This window comes from Nestor notabilis, unplaced genomic scaffold (assembly GCF_000696875.1).
Source record: "Nestor notabilis isolate BGI_N333 unplaced genomic scaffold, ASM69687v1 scaffold9722, whole genome shotgun sequence".
Lineage (NCBI taxonomy): Eukaryota > Metazoa > Chordata > Aves > Psittaciformes > Psittacidae > Nestor > Nestor notabilis.
In genome coordinates this window covers 186,529-207,049 of record NW_009918734.1, presented here as the reverse complement: position 1 = coordinate 207,049, position 20,521 = coordinate 186,529, and the positions used below count along the sequence as shown (strand labels likewise).

At 38.3% G+C, this 20,521-nt stretch overlaps 1 protein-coding gene across 1 annotated transcript; it reads left to right on the top strand.

Moving 5' to 3' along the window:
• Positions 1-1,255: 1,255 nt before the first annotated feature.
• Positions 1,256-20,489, top strand: LOC104402093 (CDK2-associated and cullin domain-containing protein 1-like; the record flags this gene model as incomplete). The annotated part of the gene is made up of 5 exons (XM_010009877.1): positions 1,256-1,426; positions 12,443-12,532; positions 15,398-15,536; positions 19,380-19,423; positions 19,984-20,489. Coding segments are annotated over 5 exons (485 nt in total), but the record flags the coding sequence as incomplete, so codon positions are not given.
• Between the last annotated feature and the right edge of the window lie 32 nt (positions 20,490-20,521).

Below are 20,521 nucleotides of genomic sequence, written 5' to 3'. Positions count from 1 at the left end.
CTGTCAGTAGGAAGTTACTATATTTAGAAAAAATCATAAGAAGGCTGTTGTCCATTACTGCAACAAACCTAAACCTCAATAGGGGCAGATTTCAGCCCTCAGATTGCTTTTGTTCCAATAGGTCCAATTTTCATTAAAGGTAAATGCTGCTGAATACTTGCCTTGAAAACGTAAGTGATTTCTGCATGGTCAGTTTATGCTATGTGTATAGTTTTGGTAATGACCAAGAAAATGGGTTTCACAAAAATAGATCAAGATTGCTCTAATAGTCTTCCAAGGGCTTGTTTCAATTATGCTAAATGCTTAAGTGAACAGGAAAACAACTTGATTTAAAGCGTGGAAAAATCTTTCTCTCTTAAGAGATCCTCTCCTCTAGTAAATCTTTTGGATAAGTGTTTCAGTACATTATTTTTTATTAAGTTTATTTTCTATTATGGTATCTATTTAACTCTTTTACACAAGTTGTCCAGATGAATTCAGTTGTTCTACTTCCACATTAGTATTGTGACAGTAGAAGATTTATCTTGAAACAGTTACTTTTTCCAGCATTTAAAACCCACCTATGAATAATATAACAGACAAGAAATCTTACTCTTAATTGCAGGCTGGGAACTGAGGAATAACACCAAATACTACATTAGGTTTAGAGGTCCTCAAGGAACTCATGAATAGAATTTCCTTTGAAGGTTGAAGGGGTGAATTTATTATTAATACTGAGTGGATTGAGATAATTGAATCCTAAAAATGGCAATGTGGCTCAGTTTTGTATAGATTTGTATATATTGCTTATTGCCACAGTTGATTAATTCTGACCAGCCATCCTCTGGGAGTAATGATGAACCACAGAAGTAGATAGTTCTACTGATGATTTATTATTGTAACATACCTATCTTAATGGCTTACTTGCTTTTAGACATTGGTAAAAATGCTTTGCTTTGTTGCAAACATTATGTCCAGCCCTATTTTGGAGTTAGAGCATTTATGAAGTTCTAAAATGAAGCGTATTTTCCTACAAACTCCCCAGTCTGTATCAGTATGTAGATACAGCTGCAGATACAGGGAGTGGGGGAAAAGCATCCCTATCTGTAAGTAGGTTTGTTATCAGTAGTGCCACTTGCATTCTTAATTTTAAATACCTGGGTTTTTTTATTGTACAGGAATGTTCTATTTAGTATAAATACAGTCACCAAGGAAGCAGGTGAATTTACAGGTCAGATATTCTGCAGCTTTAAATTCTTGAACTGTTTTTATTTAGGGATAAGTAAATGTACTTTATTTGCTATTATGAAAAACAAACTTGAAAACTTCTGTCTTATTTTCCAGAATAAATTTTACATAGAAACCAAGCTTAACAGAGACTTAAAAGATGACCTTATAAAGCTGTTTACGGAACATGTTGCAGAAAAGCACATTTACAACCTAATGCGTAAGTAAACCTATTGAATTTTTCTTACAATGGGAGTCTGGAAAACCACTGTGCTTTCAGATATTGCAGAAATCCACAGCCAATAGGGAGAAAATGGCAAATGATTAGTGAACTTAAATACAGATTCCTTTTGAAGGCATCCACATGAAGAAATGTGGCACACTTGTTCAGAGAATATGACCTTGTATGAAGTAAGGGTTTTGTTGTGTATCTTGGGGAATCTACATTTTCCCTTAGGATTTCTGATGATGACAACAAATGTTTTATTGTCCTGTTGCTTATGCTGTTACGCTTTAACTTCATTGTCAAAATATTGACAGGTATCATTAAGAATGTGGCGTGGTCAAAGAATTATGACACCACTGGGGTTACTGTCATGATGTACTTGAGAACTCCCTGCTAGTTAGTGAACTGCTTGATGCTGGCAGCATTTTCTCTGTTAAGCTAATGGGTTCATGCAAATAGAATATGCTTCAAGTGATAAAACTTCCCATTAAGTGCTCCTGTGGTGAACTGCTGAGTTTTGCTACAGCCTGCCACCACCAGTGTGTGGTTGTATGAGCTTAAGGAACTTGGTACTGGCCTGGTTAGTCCCTTGAAAGGGCAATTAGCAAAGGTGGAGATAATCAGAGTTGGAGTTCAGAAAGTGGTGAGCAGTTGACCAACAGGGCTGAGAGAATTGCAATTGTAGATGCTGGATAGTTCGTGTGCCCTGGGCTGAGTTCAGTACCTAGCCTGGTGTACTCCCTTTTGTAACCCCCCCGTTCTGCAGTGTCTCTGTTCTCATCTAGCTGCTCTTCTCTGCTTTGCTCTGAAGCAGTTGCTATCTGTATGCTAAATGGGGACCACAGAGTGGACAATTAGTCAAGTAAATTCCTTCTTTTGTCTTTACTTGGGTATTAATGCCCTTGCTTTCCAGAGAAGAGCTGGGGGAAAGCTTTGCTAAACTTTTTAGGGTCACTGAGTTGGTATTCTTGGAGAAGGATGGGTGAACCAAGGAGGCTGGTAGGCTGGAATGATGGGAGATGATCAGCTCTGATGCCATCTTGTTCTTCCTATTTGGAAAAGTCTCCCTAAGAAGAGCTGTTAGCCATGTAGCAGGTCAGATCACCTTGGAAATAGCAAGACAATGAGGAAAGTCTGCCCATGGGCCTGATCTTTTATTGTGTGCCAAAGAGGTTTAATGGTGTCATGAAATCTGGTAAGATGATTGCTGCAACAGGATCATTGAAAATTCAGCTGGTGCTTCCTTAAAATTAAGTACCTTTAATTTTAAGTGTATGCGTTTTTCAGGCAATGAAAACATTAATGTGATTTGGGTTTTTTACAACGACAAAGCAAAGGTTAAGCTGGTCAAATCTTTAGATCATAAGTATGAGAATCAAATAGTAATTGTAGATTGAACTATTGAAAGGCAAAACCTGTGGTTGTGTGTGTTTGAAATCTGAAATACTTCTGCCCAGCTCTGTGGTAGTTGCAGAAGTAAAATTAAGTAAATCATTGAAAAATTAAGCTGTCACTGATGGGGTTGTTTTGTATTTGGTCTGTTGTTTAATGAGCAACTTCCTTGGGTTTCATTTCAGTCTTACCATCAGCTTATTAAAACTAAGTTATTTAGGTTTTTTGTCTTACTCTTAAGTAAGATAATATATACTGATGTGTATAAACTCCTGCCCATGACCTGACCTGTTTAAATCTTGGGTAACAGGATCTTTAAATTGAGTTAAAGTATGCCTAAAGAAAATTCTAAGCTTGCTATCAGTTACCTGGGAAATAATTAAAGACACATAGCACTTGGTCCCTCTTTATTATTATAGTGCTGCAGAGGTGCTGAAAAACGTGTAGTGTTGTATTATTTTCTGCCATTCTTGGCTGTTCTTTCTAGCTTGATGAAATTCAGGCCATAATAGATAAGTATATTACCTTCATTTTTGGGAGTATAAGGGCTCTGTGAAAACAGCATGTAAGTCAGTGTTTGTTAATTACCTCCACATTGTCAGTGTGTGGTGCTGTTTCCTGACATTTTGTATAGATTTGATTCAACAGAAAAGTGGTTTTGTATTATGGGGAGGAGGGGAATAAAGTTTAGAGTGGGTATGCTTAGGAAATGAAAGTCAATGAAATTGTGATCTATATAGAGAAAGGGGCTGTTGTATAAAGAGGTGCTGCAGCTGCCAGTTGAGTGAGAAGCAGCATGCCTTCCCTCTATTTTGAAAAGCAAACAACAAAATAGGTTTAATGTTTGTGGACTAGACTCAAGAGGACAAGAACAGCATCTGCTTTTGCTCTTGAAATTTGTTGCTATGTTTTTTGTACAAAGGGAGGTTGGTTTGTAGTTCTTGTCTTTCTATCAGAGCCTGGAAATTGGCATTTGTATTTGAAGTTGTGTTCAGGAAGGACTGTGAGTACATTTCAGGTTCTCTTGCTCAAAGAAAAAGTTCCTGCTTCACTTCAAAAGATGGGGGAAAATAAAGTCAGAGCAGCAGTGCGGCACAGATCTCTTCCTTGGTGTTTGATCTTGCTCAAACTCCCACTGGTTGGGACAGCCCAAGTCCCTGTGCTATGTAGTTGAAGGCAGGAAGATGCAAAATGAACTCCTGGTACAACAGTCTCTTGTGGTGGGAGCACTTACCTGAGCACTTGGTTGCAGAAATAGAGTGATTAAGGTGTGAATTCATTACTTACAGAAGAAATACTGCTTAAGTGAGCTTTACTTGGACAAATTATGCCTGCACGAACACCAATTTGGTTCCATTTATTTGATAGAGGAAATGTTTATTAAAAAATCCCACAATGCTCTACTATGTAGAGCACTTACGAGCAGTTGAAGTCAATACATAAAAAAACAATACACAGATCCATGAACACAGTTGTGTTTGTGAAACACTTTTACATTCACACATATTGAGTCAATGCTCTTCAAATTGAAGTGGAACTAAGTGAATATAACCTGATTATTTTCCTTACAAAGCCAAAGCTGGCTCTTGCAGATAAGGCTGTTATACTAAATGGCTTGGGAGAAGTTGCTGTGTGCAGAACTACTTAACTAACTGTAACAAGCAAAGATATAGCATCTTATTTACAAAAGGATTCAGAAGTGGGAGGGGGGGCAAGGTGCAGATAATATCCCCTTGTCACTAGGGAAGGGGTGGTGGTAAATGTTGTCTTTGTTCCTGCTAGAGTCCTGCATGAGATGATTTATAAGCAGGAAAATTCAGAGATATGTGAGATTTTTTTCTTCTTATGCAGCCAGTCTCTTCTGGTAGGTTAGACCTGGGTTTCCTGTGTTCCTATCACTGATCTGCTGTGTCAGGAATAGATCATAAAACAGGTCCTTTTTTCCCAGAGGAAAGGAAACATTTTGGGCCATGAAGAAAATGCTATACTATAAAGAGGGACCAAGACTTAATGAGTCTTAAAATTGTTATCAGGATCCATGGTGAGAACATGGCCTGTGAATGATGCAATTCCCTGAAATATACTGATTCAGAACTAGAGCATGGGCTTGAAAATAGGAAGTGTAGACAGAATGATCCTTGAGGATTAAAACACTAGATTTCAGCTTCTGAATGTCTCAGATTTTTGTTTATGATCAAGGTAACTTTTGTTTATATATCAAGAGAACTACAGAATTAGCTACTGAAAGCTGAGCATACAGAGTGGCAGGTTATCTGTCTGTAGATTCTCAATAGCATGTAGGTGACTGTTGAGCATAGTTTCCCATGTTGTGCTTGTGTGAGTTCAGAGCTAAAACTCAGTGTAAAAATGTATCATTTATATTCACCCAAAATACCAATTCTCATGGCTTTCCAAGAAAAATTTCATTGTAAAAGGCCTGGAGGAGAGGGAGGACTCACAGCCTGTTTCATTACATGAGCAGTTTCTAATAGCTTACTGGGAAAACTTGTCTGTCTTAAGTAAGAATCTTCATAGAAATCGGGAGGGGAATTTCCACTGTGTCAGTGCTTTCTGAAAAGGACCAGGAAAGTTTACTTGAAAGCTGGAAAAGGCTGCTAACAGCTTTCTGTGGACGAAATTGTCCAGCTGTCCTTTTTGGTTGCAGCAGGTACAAATTTAATACAAAATTATGGAGAATGAATCTAGTTATAGCTGTTAGAGTTGATAAATGTAGCAGGGAGCATGTTTCCTGTTGCTTGTGCAGTGGGTAAGCAGGAGAGCTACGTATTTAGCTGGTGTGTTTTGCTTTGTTGACCTCTAGAAACGAATTGATGTCAGCAAGGGACCCTCATCTCTTTGGCTTTGTACTGCTGTGGCATAGTGCCTTTTGTTAATAAATTCTTTATCTAGATCTTGTAACTACCTCAGGAGAAGAGCACCAATGCCAAAGGCTGTGATTGATGCCAGGTTCATGGCCTGGTTGTACAGCTACAACAGAGAACACAGGGTTTATTTTGATGTGTTGGGTTTTTTATTCACTTGCTGTGTCTCACCTTTTGACAGAGATAGACAAGAAAAATATGGATTGGATTGACTTTTTCCTTACTTGAGCTGGCATTTCTTTTTCCTCCCCTCTATTTTGACATCTGTCTCAAGTAATCGGTGTACGAGAAGCAACCTGTTATTGTCCTGATGCACAAACTGCAGAGAAAATCCTCTGCCAAGAGAGAAAACATTCATTATTTTTCATCTGCTTACAGAAAACATTTGCCATTACCCTTCCTGTATCCTGTTCTTCCGGATTTACATTCAAGAAGTTGTTCTTTGAGCTTCTTCTTACCTTATCAGATCTAATGCTTATGTTTCATAGGGAAATAGCAGTAGCTTCATAAATGAACTTGTACTTGATTGGCTGTTGGATTCAATGTCAGTGTAGCCCAGTGTCTTGGTATTGACAAAAAAGCATAGAGCATCGTTATAGGTTTGGTGCAGCAGAAGTTTGGTGACCATGGGTTTATATCTTGGAAGGTATTTGTCCTGTGGGAAGAGCTGAAGGTTTCCTTGCGTGGTTTAGGCTACATCCACATTAATAAGTGGAGTGGTATAAAGGGAATAGAGTAAGAAACACCTATGTGTTGTTGTTGTTTACCTTTACATGCATTTGGGAGAGTTTTGTTTCACACTTGCTAATGTCTGGTCCCATGGGCAGAATGCCAGTTAGGAGTTTGAGCACATCTGGTTTAATCTTGCCCAAAAGGAACGAAGTTAATATGCTCCAAGGCAGCTCTGTCATATGAAACAAGGAGCTGTAAACGGGGATGATCAGTGAATTTGCTTCAAAAGCACATTTCTAATCTGAACCGAAGCATTAATAGAGAATCTGCCCTTAAGCATTTGAAATCGCTGTTCTTTGAGACACAGAGTGACTGCTATGATGGCAGAAGCAGTATGTTGTTAATCAAAAAGTCCCATTTGATTGCTGAGACTCTTTCCTTCTGTAATACATTGGGTGTTACTCAGCCCCTAGACACTGCTTTGCTTGCTTCTTTCAAGTGTGCAAAATCAGTATGAGAAGAAAAAGCTGCATGATCTTAACTCTGCCACCTTCATAAAGCTCTTTCTTGCTTTTTAAGTTTAAGAATGATACAGAAGAATAAAATTGTAGATTTCTTTTAAAATAATAATTTAAAAAGGCAGAATTACTTGCCAGTGGAGAGCCTTGCTCTCTGTCTTTAGAATAGGCTTTTGTGTCTGGATAGGTAAAATGATACTAGAAGATAGCTTCCTGAGGGCCTTAGAAATGAAGCAAGGTATCAGAGCACTAGGAAATCCAGATTCATTCCAGTGTATTTGTACCAGACTAAAGTGTGGTGACTTCTGTTAGGATTTCTCTACAACAAAAAGCTATTTTGCTCCTTTTCACAGCTATAAAGCTATTGAAATACCAGCTTTAGACATTAAATGCTTGGGGAAGGAGAGAAAAGAGGGTTCTGTAGCATAAAGGGTCCTTTTTTAGATGTAGGGAAGGGATGCATTTATTGTAGAGTTCTTTGTTAAAATTACATTTAAAAGATTTTTATGCATCTACAGGATTGTGAATTTGTTCAGTGTTTAATTTCTGGCTTATTCTGTGTAGGCGAATAGGTTAATGTTACCGCCTCCACTTCAAGTTCCCAATTTTAACCCTAAAAAATACTTTCCTTCTTCTCCTTCCTTCCTGTCTTCCTTCCAAATATTGGTAGACACAGCTAACTGATAGTGAAAATCAACTGCAGCATATTCCAATTCTTTTCCAGCATATGGGGACTCCGCTGGGATGCTGCATTGACCATTCCTCTTTCTTTGAAACACTGAATTGTCACCTTAATGTCAGTCTATTCTTAGACCTCAGCAGGTCCCACGCACACTCTCAAGGGCTGTATGGGATATTCCTTGTGTAGCTATTAATCTTTCTTAAACCCTCCGTGCTCTGCAGACCTGATGGAATAATCAAGAATAACAAGCTGCCCCGGGGTGGTATCGCTAATACTGAAGTGCTAGTTGTAATTTGTCAGCTAAGGGCTAAGTAATTGTATTGTAGCCATATTGGAAATAGTATGTATTATTACCAAGTATAACAGAATATGCCCAAATTCTTTAAATAACACTTAATCTATACGCAAATTTTATCACTGAACTAACTTTCCACCAAAGAACTAGGCTATTTTAAAAAGTTGAAGTTGCATTTCTTATTTTTCCATGTTTCATGTTGATTAAGTTGCAGCACCTTCAAAGTAAGGGAATTTTCTCATTGGAAAATACAGTCTGAAGTAATGACTGTCATGTTTAATCTGGTTCCTTGTTAAATGAATAGGAATAATGTTCCCATTTCAATAAGCCTTAACATAAAATTGCAAACAGAAAAGTATCACCTTATTTTCCAATTATAGAAATCCAAAAGTATATATTTCTACATTTATAGCTTTGTTTTTCATATTTATTCTTCTAATGACACAGGGTATTTTCCATGTGATTAAAGCTTTGGGATTTTTATTTTGTAGCATTTTCATTAGATACTTAATAAAGCTTTTGGGCTATGCAATGAATATTTTAAATGTAATCTGTGGCTCTATGAAATTCCTACTGGCAAATGCTTAGTAATAAACACAACATTTTAAGTCTTTTTTTCTAATCCACATTTCAATTCATTACAAGCTTTTGAAGAAGTTAAGTTGCTAAAAATCTGGGTTTAGTTCTGTTTAAAGGAAAATAAAAATACAGAAGTTTGGTGTTAGTGCAAATGTGAGGGTTAAACCAGAGGGAAGCTTGGCTTTCATATAAAGGCTGTTGAAGTTAACATGTACAAATTGTATCTCAGTTAAAGTAATGAAATGATCAGTCCATTTAATAATAAAGTAGGCAGCACGTAAAAAAAAAAGCCAACAACTCCCAAACTCCAAAGAATGACATACCCCCAAAAAAGCACAGCCCCCCCCAAAAAAGCCTAGAACAAACCCAACCAATCTGGAAGGCTCAGGTGTGGCTCACGTACAGTTATGTAAGGGTTCAAGTTCTGTGGAAATGTTACTGTTCTGCAAAAGAATATAAATATTGCATACTAGAAATAGGTACTAAAGAGCACAGTTTGTACAATGGGATAAAGATCTGCAGAATGCATTCGTTCTACTTTGCAGCTTCATTAAGCAATCGGTTCTGCTTCAGTTGACTGGAGAGCAGCAGCTGGCCAACGCCTTAGTTGTGGAAGCTGTTGGAGTTGCTTTTAATGGGAATACACTTTATATTTAAGTGCATCCTTGAGTAACTGCAACTTTGAACACATCTGCCTAAGCCATGCTTAGGTATGATTTGTTAAAATATCTTAGTTTGAAGTTCTATTGGATTACTTGGAAAGGGAGGAAAAAATCTTGCATGCTAACATGTAAAAAGTTTCAGTCTTCTGCCATGCAAAATAGATCTGGTTTAAAGGAATGTTGAAGGATAGAAAAGGATCTTTAGGATGGGTAACTCTTAGGTTTTGCAAGTGAACTTTGAGTTACGAACTAGTGATTTTGAACTTGAGATATCATCTGCTACTCCTGGAATTATTGAGGTCCCAGATCTTGCCCCTCATACCCCACTGTAATTACAGGATAGCTTAAAGCTTCGTTGAGGGACAAGCATCTCCAGTGTTACTGTGTAATAATGGAGTAACTTAGTTACTGCGGAGTACCTGAAGTGCTGCAGGTTCCTACGTCACTTCCTCCAATATAGTTCATCCACCATAACTCACAAGAATCCTGAGGTTGGTCTGGGTATTGTGTCTTACCTTGGTTCAGCAATATTTCAAAGCATCTTATATCTTTCTGAATTAAAACATTTCAGCTTGGGAACCCACGCTTTTCTTTGATTCTGCCATGAGTTGCTTTCAAGGCTATTTTCAGGTTAATTAACTTCTTTGCATATTGGTTACTTAGTCTGTAAAATGCAGTATTAGCTCACAAACAGTGGGGAGGTGGTCAGATAGTATCACAGCGTCGGTACTGCTGTCAGTCATCTGAGGCTTAGTTTTATTGGAGCTTCTGGGAGTAGGTAAAGGAGTCTGTGCAATTTCTGTCTTGTCTTAATTGTTCTAATAAAGCAAGAGCCAAAGCCTTAATATTTGGAGGTCTTTCATGAGATGGTAAAATAACAACAGAGGTAACTTCAGCATGTCTGGCACAGTTGTTCCTATTTTAAGTGACCCTCTCTTGAGAAGTAATCCAGGAATGAATCTTTAGGTTTCATTGCAAAACCGAAGGTGAAGTTTGACATCTTCCATCTATTTATGTCTTTGACTGTAAACCTGAATTGAGATTTTTGGATCTATCCGAAGAGAGGAGCCTTTTCATTCTTATGGAAATCATTCTGAAAAGGCATATCCTACAGAAGTGCTATTTCTATCAAGTATTGATATCTAGCTTTTAGAAAAAGTGTAGGCTGGATTATGGTTTAATGAATAGTATATTCTTTCACTTTCCTTTATTGAGAAATAGGAAATATATGCCATTACTTTGTTATAGTGTTGTTGAATTTAATGCCATCATGCTTGTATTTGGCTGTAGTCGGGGAGTGGTTTAAAATTTGCGTTGTGAATCCTTCCACTGATTTTAATCATGAAATCCCTTTCTAATGCTAGGTAATGTGGTCAATAATCTGGAACGGAAACAAGTGGCTGCTTATTATAGGTGCTTTACATTGCAAATATATCTGTTTACATTACCTCAAAGGATCACAGTTGAAATGAGCTTCACGGGTGAATTTTACCTTAACCAAAGCGACAAGTAATGTTGCATGTTTGTAATGGTGAACTATACTCAAGTTGTGGACTATCCTTTTAAACTATTGCTTGTAGAAATAATTCATCAACACCTTGATTGTGTTAAGGCACCACTGGTGGGGGTTTCCGTTAGCTGGAAGGGAAGAAAACTCTGAATAGCATTATTTTTCTCCCACAGTATGTCCTTTTACAGACACAGTTACATAAAGTAGCTTCTGAAATACTTTTTAATTGCTTTTGCTAGTTGTAACTAGTGAAACTACAATTTTCTGTCTGAGGATTATATTCAAAAAGCTATGTTACTTTAATTTTCTTACCAAATATTCAAGTGACTTCTATCTCTGGACTTTGTGCTTTGTATGTCAGTGTTAATTCCTAGGCTTATTTTGTTTAAAATCATTGGCTATACATATTTTAGGAATATAATTTGATGTCTATATCTGAAGAACAAATTTACAATTCTCTGGACACTGCAAATCTGTTGGTAAAACTTGGGCTGAAGTAGCTTCAGTCTAATTAAATATATATACATACACATTGTTTGGAGTGTCTGTTACTGTTGCTTATCTTCCTTATAAAGCATTATACCCTTTTTAATTTTATGATTTGCAACTTTCTTGGTTGCCAGGGGGCTCTTTGAAAAACTGCTTAGGAAATAGGCTGTAAATAAGTCATTACAAAACAAATCAGAGGCTCTTACCCCCTCAAGGCTTCAGCTGAAATGAGCAAGTGCTTGTAAGATGGTTCTTTATAAAATAAATTCATCTGCAACAGTTAAATATAACGACTCTGATTACTTGGAGGTTAGAAAAAACTCTTTGTTTTTTAATCTCCCTATTACATGAGCCACTTAGACAGTGTCAGAAAGAAAAGAACATGCTACTGAAGGTTTTTCATTTCATGGCAAATCCTGTAGTGGCAGATGCTGGAGCGAGATCTGTAGATGCTCTGAAGCTTAAAAAGCAGAGTCTGTACAATGTAAGCACAGAGATACGCCCTTTAGGTAGAGTGTAAGAGTCATTTCTCCTCTATGTAATGGGTACAAAAAGGTGTGTATGTTGCTTAACTCCTTTGTAGAGGAATAAAAACTGAGAGGCAGCAGTTTGTTTAACCTTACTTATTTATTTTCTCCTTGGTGTTTCTATAATTCAGATATAAATATAAACCTTAAATAACTACAAAGCAGGGTAAAGGCCTGTATATTGTAATATAAACAGTAAATGTGCTATTGCCAGGTTTTTCCCCAAGAGGAAAATGCAATTATTGCAATGTTTACTACAGAAGATGCCAGGAATGAAATAAAAATGTTCACTTGTGTTTAAGAGAATCACTTTTCTTCTTTGATTTTTACATATTATTTTTTATACTGCTTGTACCCTGTTTGTAGACTTCCAGTCATCCTTAGTTCTCTGTACAAGATTCTAAGTACTGTAAAGCAAGGATTTGTGAATCTCCAGGTGTTTGGCACACGCAGTATGAGCGTGCTTCTAAAAATAAATTGTTTACTTCAGTTCTGCATCTGAATACTTAGAGCCATCACTTGCTTGGTTTTCTCTTACAACTCCTGCTGCCTGTCTGAAAATGGATGATAGATAAGTTATTTCCCATTTTCATCATATGCAATTTGGGCAGAATACTTCTATTAAAGGTGATGTTTTATTGCTTTTGAGAATCAAGTTGTCAGTTATATACCTGATGCCTTTGTGAGAACATAAGAAAGCAAAACCAGCACAACCACTGTTTCTCTTTGATCCAAAAATGCATATGTAAGTGCCTGTATTTCTTGATTAGAGTAACTAATAATTCTCTTAATTTTATTTCAGCTTTACTTTTGGAAGCTCAGTCAACGCCGTTTCAAATAACTCCTTCAACCATGGCAAATATTGTGAAAGGCCTGTATACACTACGACCAGGTAAAAAAGAAGTGCTTCTATAAGTCTGTTGTACTTTGGTTGATAGAGAAATGAGGATGGGAAAGCTTTACAAAAGGCTTTAGTGCCTGTATGCAAGCCAGGAATGGGGTGGACCCTCCCATTTACAGACTGCATGGATAAAGCACTTTCAGTAAGCAAGGATTATTTTTACAGCAAAATTAACATTGTACCATCATTTTTAAGGCCATACTGATTTCATGTTTGTGAACTGTTCAGTACCAAAGAAATGAAAGGTGTTTACATAAATATAAAAGTATAATCCTTTTGAAAGCAGCTCAGCATGGTTTTCTTGTACTGCCCTTAATGCTGTAGGTGATGGAGTTGTGATTTCCCAGTTTTCCAGTTCAGATAATCGCTGTTGTGTTGCCTGCTTCACAACACAACAGATACTGGTTTGAGTTGGTACTATGGGCCTAATCAGGTTTTGAATAGTTGTCTTATGTCTGTAATATATTTAAGTATAAAAAGTTTTCCTACAATGTGTGATACCTGCTTTCCACAGCTGGTAGGAAGACTCAAGAGTTGACTTTTGAGCTATTATTTAAACAGATACATATTTGCTCTAATTACTTGCTTCTCAAACTTCTCAGCCTCATTCCAACCAGAAGAGCATGGGGTAGACTTCCCAATGTAAAAGGTTGTTTGGTGGTGCTGGTTCTTGAGGATGAATTCTGAAACAATCAGGACAAGAGTTTCTCTGAGGCCATGCTTTTCTACTTATTCTGTGGGACTTGCTCCAGTGGATGTGTTGTTGGTCTGGTGAGCAGATAACTGGTGAAGTAAAGCAGAAAACGTGGCTAGTGGGATTTGCTGCGGGAGTAGAGCAGCACTGGGAAGTGCCTGCTCAGGCAGTGCAGAAAGCAAAAGGGAAAATAATGCTGATGTGGCTGGTGGTGGGCTTTCTCTTCAATGATTTTCTCTTCAGGCAGAAAGTACTTGACAGCTGTTAGATTTCAAATGTTGCCAGAAAAGGCTGTCTTCTAATCCTAGCTCCAGCACATGGTGTCTGCAGTAGAAAACACTGGAGCCTGGGAATGCTTAGGCACTAGTTGGCCCACTTGGATTTAGTTTGAAATACTCTTTTCACCTCACCTATAATGATCTAGCAATAGCATAAAATATCCTACCACAGTATTTCATGTTGTGAATTCCAAGTCAGTTTACTAGTTTGGCTGAATTATTCAGTCTTTAGTAGGCAACACATTCTACATGGTACCTTTTTCCTGTATTTCATAAGCTGAAGAATGTTGTTTCATGTCTGTAGAATTTGGGGGTTTTGTTGCTTTGGTTTTGCTTTTGTTTTTTTTTATGTGGGGAGCTACAGGCCTGACAGCCTCACCTTGGTGCTGAGGAAGGTCATGGAGCAGATGATCTCAAGTACCATCACACAGCATATACAGAACAACCAGAGGTCAGGCCCAGTCAGCATGAGTTTATGAAAGGCAGGTCCTGCTTGACTAACCTGATCTCCTTCTGTAACAAGGTGACCCACTTAGTGATGAGGGAAAGGCTGTGGATGTTGTCTACCTAGGCTTCAGTAAAGGCTTTGATACTTGTTACCCACAGCATTCTCCGGGAGAAACTGGCTGCTCATGGTTTGGATGGCTGTGGTCTTTGCTGGGTAAAACTCTCTGGGTGGCTGAACCCAAAGATTGGTCATTAGGAAAAATTTCTTCACCAAAAGGGTTGTTGAGTGTTGGAACAGGCTGCCCGGGGAAGTGGTTGAGTCACCATCCCTGGCGGCGTTTAGCAGATGTGTAGCTGTGGCACTTAAGGACCTGGTTTAGTGATGGACTTGGCACTTCTGGGTTAATGGTTGGACTTGATGATCTTAAAGGTCTTTCCCAACCTAAACTATTCTGTAATGAGGGGGTTTAGTGCATTGTTTTTTGTTTAAGCCCCCTGTACACTAATAATGATTAGTGAGTTTGCCAGTTAGAGTGAAGGCTGAAGCTTGGCATTGACCACGTATACATGTGGGAATTGGGTAAAAACTTATCATGTGCCTTAGTGAATGTATTTAATAGCATCCCTTTTTTCCAAATAAAGATGGAGTTTAAGGTAACTGCTGTAATCTCTGGGAAGCCTGGCTTCAGAAATACTCCAGAAGTATTTATTTTTCTCAGAACAGTTGCTAGAAACCCAATTTTTATCCTTGACTCATTCTGTGTTGCATATAATCAGCCTTGAAGCAACTTTAAGGTAAACTGTCCTGCTCTGGTAAGGCAGTGTTCGGTGTAGTGAAATTAAATCACATTTCTATCCTGAAGCTGAACTAGTAGAGGTTAAAATTACATAATGAACATTGGAAAAGTGTTCCTCTAAGCCTTGGAAGATCGGGGAGAGAATTGCATTAATTCATTTGAAATGAGGGATGGAGATACAGGGTTATATGGTGACATTAGTGTGGTCTCTAGAAGTAAGGCTCAGGGAAGACCGGTGTAAGTTTTGTGAATACATTTCCCAGTCTAAAGTGTTACAAATGAGCTGATTATCAAGGTGAGTTGATGATCAAACTTGTATCAAGGAGAGTCCAGAGACTCAGCAGGACCTGTGAGATGCAGCAAGAACTGAATTTCAATTTGATGATGAGGTTGGTGACAAATAGTAATTCCTTTATCTACAATGATTCTATGATTTTAAGTCTCATGGTTCTGCTTTAAGGCTTGGTTTCTGTGGAGTTTGGGGATGGTTTGGAGTTTTTTGGGTGGGTTTTATTTCTTTGCTTAAATTCAAGATGCTAAATTGTATTTAAAGTAGAACAAAGTTACGTTTGTCCAAGAGTACAATTTTCACAAAAGGTCTTTTCCACATGTTTTGTTGTTGCTTCCCCTCTTCTTACAGAATGGGTACAGATGGCACCAGCTTTATTTTCTAAATTCATCCCAAATATTCTGCCACCTGCTGTGGAGTCTGAACTTCAGGAATATGCTGCTCAAGACCAGAAACTTCAGAGAGAGCTTATGCAGAATGGTTTTACTAGGTAATAATTATTAGTCTTCAGTAGTAATTGTGCTGGACTGTGCTGAAATGATAAAAATAGATACACTTAAAAATACTGAAGAAATAATTCAAGAGTTAATAAATAACCTTCACAACTCAGTATCTGAAATGCAGCCTTGTTTTCCACACTTCTTGAGCACTGCCAACCCTGCAGATATTACCAAGAAGTGGATGATTAGAAGTCTTGAAATATTTTCATGAAACAGATTGTTTATAGTTCACAAATTCAAAACACAATTCCCTGTGTTTTGGTTGTTTCTAATGTGTTATCATGCCCTTGCTCAGCCTTTATTTTGTCTGTTTATTTTCTGTAAACTGACTTCTTTTTATGATGCTTCCGAAAATGTCAGTTGATGACTTTTTCTCCTTATTCCACTTACAGAGCTATTTATATAGTTAAGGTGTTTATTTTAAATAGTAATTTCTTGTCTAAGTATTGAATTAGGGGGGGGAAAGAGCAAGCAGCAGGAGACAGCAGAAAATGTTCCTAACCTGTATTGCTCACTCTGGGTGGTGCCTGTTGCCTTGTGCTCTTCTGTTTAACTGCCTAGACAGAAGCACAGAGCTTTCACCACAGCAGTGTACCACTTTTGCAGTAGTCTGACAATCTGAGATCAGGCTGGGGAAACCATTGTGCTCTGTCCCCAAGAGGATCATTTCTGCATGAAGAGAGTATTTCATCTTTCCCATTACCTGTGCAATGCTGAGAATCTGGTCCTGTGGTTTGAACACCCACTAGACATGGGTATATTTAGTGTTAGATGCACTCATGGATTTCGTACTCTCGTGTAGTTTTCCTCAAAGGTAATCTCTCTCTTAAAAGCTTGATAAATTATTGACCTTCAAAACACTACTACTGACCCCAATGCAAATGGTATTGTAGGCTCACTCCTTGTAAGGCTTTCTGTTGAGGAAAAGATTTTTTGGCAGGTACACATGAGTTAAGGCACTGAAAACAAAGCCATAAGAGCATGGGCGAAGAGCAGTGCGTTTGTCATAAGACACAGAAGTTTGAGACTTGGAAACTGAGTTGGCCTATAGTGCTGACAAAAGAATGCAATGCACAGAACAGAACAAAAAAAAGGAACATTTTAGTTTTGTCTAACTTTCAATATTACTAATTCTGTAGGTGTCTTATAATGTTCTGCTTACAACTGCACCAGTTTCACACTTCATACAGAATTAAAAATGATGTTTCAAGTAGTAACAGTCAATCTCAAAAACATTTTTCCCTAGGTACCTGAAAATAAGACAGCCTTGTCAGCTTGGCTATGAAGTTCTTTGGCTGGTGCTGTGAGGAAGATGCTGTATGAAAGGCTAGGAAGGGTAGTAGGAACAATACTGACCACTGCAAAGGCTAGATGCCTCTGTGGTGCTCTCCTGTTAGAGACCTGGGGGAATCCTCAGAATATACTTTAGAAACTCCTGGTTTAGGCAGAAAAATAATTCTCTAGCACTGAAACTATTGCAAATCCATAGGAAAGTGTTTCTGTCCTGTGTGCTAAGTGGGGACAGAGAAGAGATTCGGGCTTGAGGATAGTCATACAAGGACAAACCAAGTATTAGTTAAGTTTTCGGTGCCATATATTGTTGGTAAAGTACAATTTCTAAAAGTTCTCTTCCTTTAGGCTTTCTGCAGTATGGGATCTTCTGGGTGTTGAAGGTGGGAAGAGTATTGTTATGCCTTGTAGGTTTAGGAAACTGGCCCCCCCTAGCCCATGCTTTTGTGCAACTGCTGTTTCTATATAACTGCTTCCATTTTATTAAATAAAAATACAAACTAAACCTTTGCAGTGGAATAATTGATTGATGGCATTTAGTCTCTGATGAATGTGTTTTTCTCGGCATATTTATATGGTTGTACTGTCAGGGAGTCAGTGTAGCCTGGTAAACATGGAGATTATATTAAATGTTAGTCTGTCATCATTAGAAGAACACAGGTAAAAGAAAACTGAAGTACAGGTAATATATTTGCTACATGGCATTTTGCAGTGGCATTTGAAATATTTTGCCTTGCATATTACATATTGAAATTTCTTCATGTTATAAGCACAGGTTATATTTATTTACAACTCAGTATTGTTCCGAGGTTGTATTCCTACACGTATAGATATATATATTATACATAAGAATGGTTGTTTTCTCTTCTAGCAAATAGTGTGCCAAGTCTGTTCTCTTCTGGAGTAGTATGAAATATCATCTGTTCTCCTGTAATTGTACCAAAAAATGGTGATGTCTGCTGCTGCATTTCCCTATAAAGCAATAACCTTGAGGAACACAGCACAGTGAGGTCTCTTCTGCGACATTAATGGCATGTCAGGTTATAAACACTAGTAAACACTATTGTTGCAGAATAGGCCAGTTGCTTGGCAGTATTTCTCTTGTGAGGGACCTTAATCAAAGCATGCACAGCAGTTCAATCACCTTAAGAGTGGCTTCAGGAAAGAACATCTCATATTGGAAAAAAACCAACAATTTCTACTAACTTCCAGCAGGTAAATGTGAAATTATAACCACTGTGATGAAAATATACTAGAATCTCTCTTCTTTAACAGTATCAATAGCATAGCTATCATCACAAGGGTGATAGGTATTTTCCAGCTTTTAAGAGTTTGTGTGCATAAGAATAAAAGGAAATAAACCATGTTTTCCAAATAGATGGTGTTGTGGTTTAAGCCCAGCCAGTAACTTGGAACCACGCAGCCGCTCACTCCCTCCCCTCCCTTCTTTCTCCCCCTGATCCTAGAGGGATGGGGGGGAGAATCAAAAGAATGTAACTCCCACAGGTTGAGATAAGAGCAGTCCAGTAACTAAGGTATAATACAAACCACTACTGCTACCACCAATAACAATAATGAGAAGGGAAATAACAAGGGGAGAGGACACAACCGCTCACCACCCACCGACTGATACCCAGCCCGACCAGAGCACCGACCTGGGCCTTCCAGGTGACTCCCCCCAGTTTCTATACTGGGCATGACGTGCTGCGGTATGGAATAGCCCTTTGGCCAGTTTGGGGCAGGTGGCCTGCCTCGGCTTCCTCCCGGCTTGCCCTCCTCTCTGGCCGAGGAGCATGAGACTGAGAAAGTCCTTGGTCAGAGTAAAACCTACTGAGCAACAACTAAAAACATCGGTGTTATCAGCGTTGTTCCCAGGCTGAAAGTCAAAAACACAGCCCTGCACCAGCTACTGGGAAGGAGAAAAAATGACTGCTACAGCTGAACCCAGGACAGATGGGAATTTGACTTTGGGTTTTCAGGACCAGTAAGGTCAACCAGTGTTTATACAACTTTATAGTTACTTATTTAAATCTTCCCCTTGAAGAGGGAATGCTGTCAGCTCAGACTTACGTAGAGTCTGTTGGGTTTTCAGGAGCATCTTACCTTTTTATAGTGATAGATGCAGAGTTTTTCACATAGCTCTGTAAAGTTCAGTTGAGGAGTGACTTAAGACCACATTACATAGAAGCAATTTTCCTCATCTTAATTTTGTACAAAATTATCCTATAGAGTCAAACATACTTTTAACAGAAGGATGAACTAATTAAATCCAAAAAATATAGCTCATGCTTCTGTTCTAGTAAATTGAGAATCCTGTTGTCATGTATTATTGCTATGTTTGCATTTTGGTTCTGAAGCCTGTAAAATTTGATGGTTGTGCTGAGATATTTCATACTAATTTCCCTTTTTAAAAATCATAGGATGGTTTGGGTTGGTAGGAACCTTCAAAGGTTTAATCCAACTCCCCCTCCCTGCTACAAGTAGGAACATCTTCAATTAGTTCGTGTTATCATGAAAATACCTTTCTTCCCCTTCTTTCCTAGAGGTGACCAGTCACGCAAGAGAGCTGGAGAAGAGTTAACTTACAGTAAGTATGCATCTAACCCTGCCCTCCAGTGTGCTGCAGTCCCTGACTGGTTGGACACCTACCTAGTGGTGGACTTCTGGCATCTCAGGGGTGACAAGGTGTCGGAGACTGCATCTCCACATGTAGCTATCTGGGTGTAGTGCAAGTCCCATCATTTGTGATGACTAAATACTTGTCCAGGGGAGGATCAAGTCATGTACATTCCAGGTTGGGATTGAAGTGCAAGGTCCTGCTTGTCATTAAATAGCCTTGGAGACTGGGGATTAATATCTCTAGTTACCCTCAGTTGATTTTATTGCATTCTTTCCACCAAATTTCCTTCTGTGCCTTCAGCTGTTTGCTTTATTTCCTAGCATAAAATGTCATACAGTTTTATGATGAACTACTTTTACAACCTGAAATGAATGCATGGATGTTTATACGTTATATCAGCTTCTGTTTACACTGTCGATGTTTTGCAGTCAGTGCTGGGTTTTGGGCTGTTGGAAGAAGGGGGGTGAAGGACATAAGGTGGAAGTTCTAATACAAGAGAATTTCTTGAACTTTTTGTATAATTTCAGATGGCTCATCAACTTGTGCAAGCTCCAGGGGGTACAGATAGTGAATATACTGGATCAGCCTCTATTCCTAGCCAGAACAGACACTGGAGGAGCGCAGGTGGTATCCGGAGCCTCCTTTGGCAACTGCTGATACTCGAGCTCTGACACGAACTATGCCTCAAAGAAGAGTTTTGGACTTTCTTCTTTATATAATAAAATGTCAGTTGCTGCTACAATTGGGATGACTTTGAAAGACATGTTTCCTTGGTCTAGCCTATCGACAAGTTCATGTTCTGTGATTTTTCTGTGAGGAATGCACCTTGAAAAACAATCCTTTCAAAGTGGAAATGGGCAGCGAAATCAGCAGCTTCCAAAAGTGTTAGAATGGAAGAATCTCTTTTTTGCACTCTTTTCTTAATATTAAGGACATTCTTAAAACTAGTTAACACATCAGTGTATTAGTTTTTAAACTTTAAGGTATTTTCTGGAGCTTTTACTTAATAAGAATAAAGTTTCATTATTTTGCAGTATTTGTTTGTTAGTTTAAAAATGGTCACTG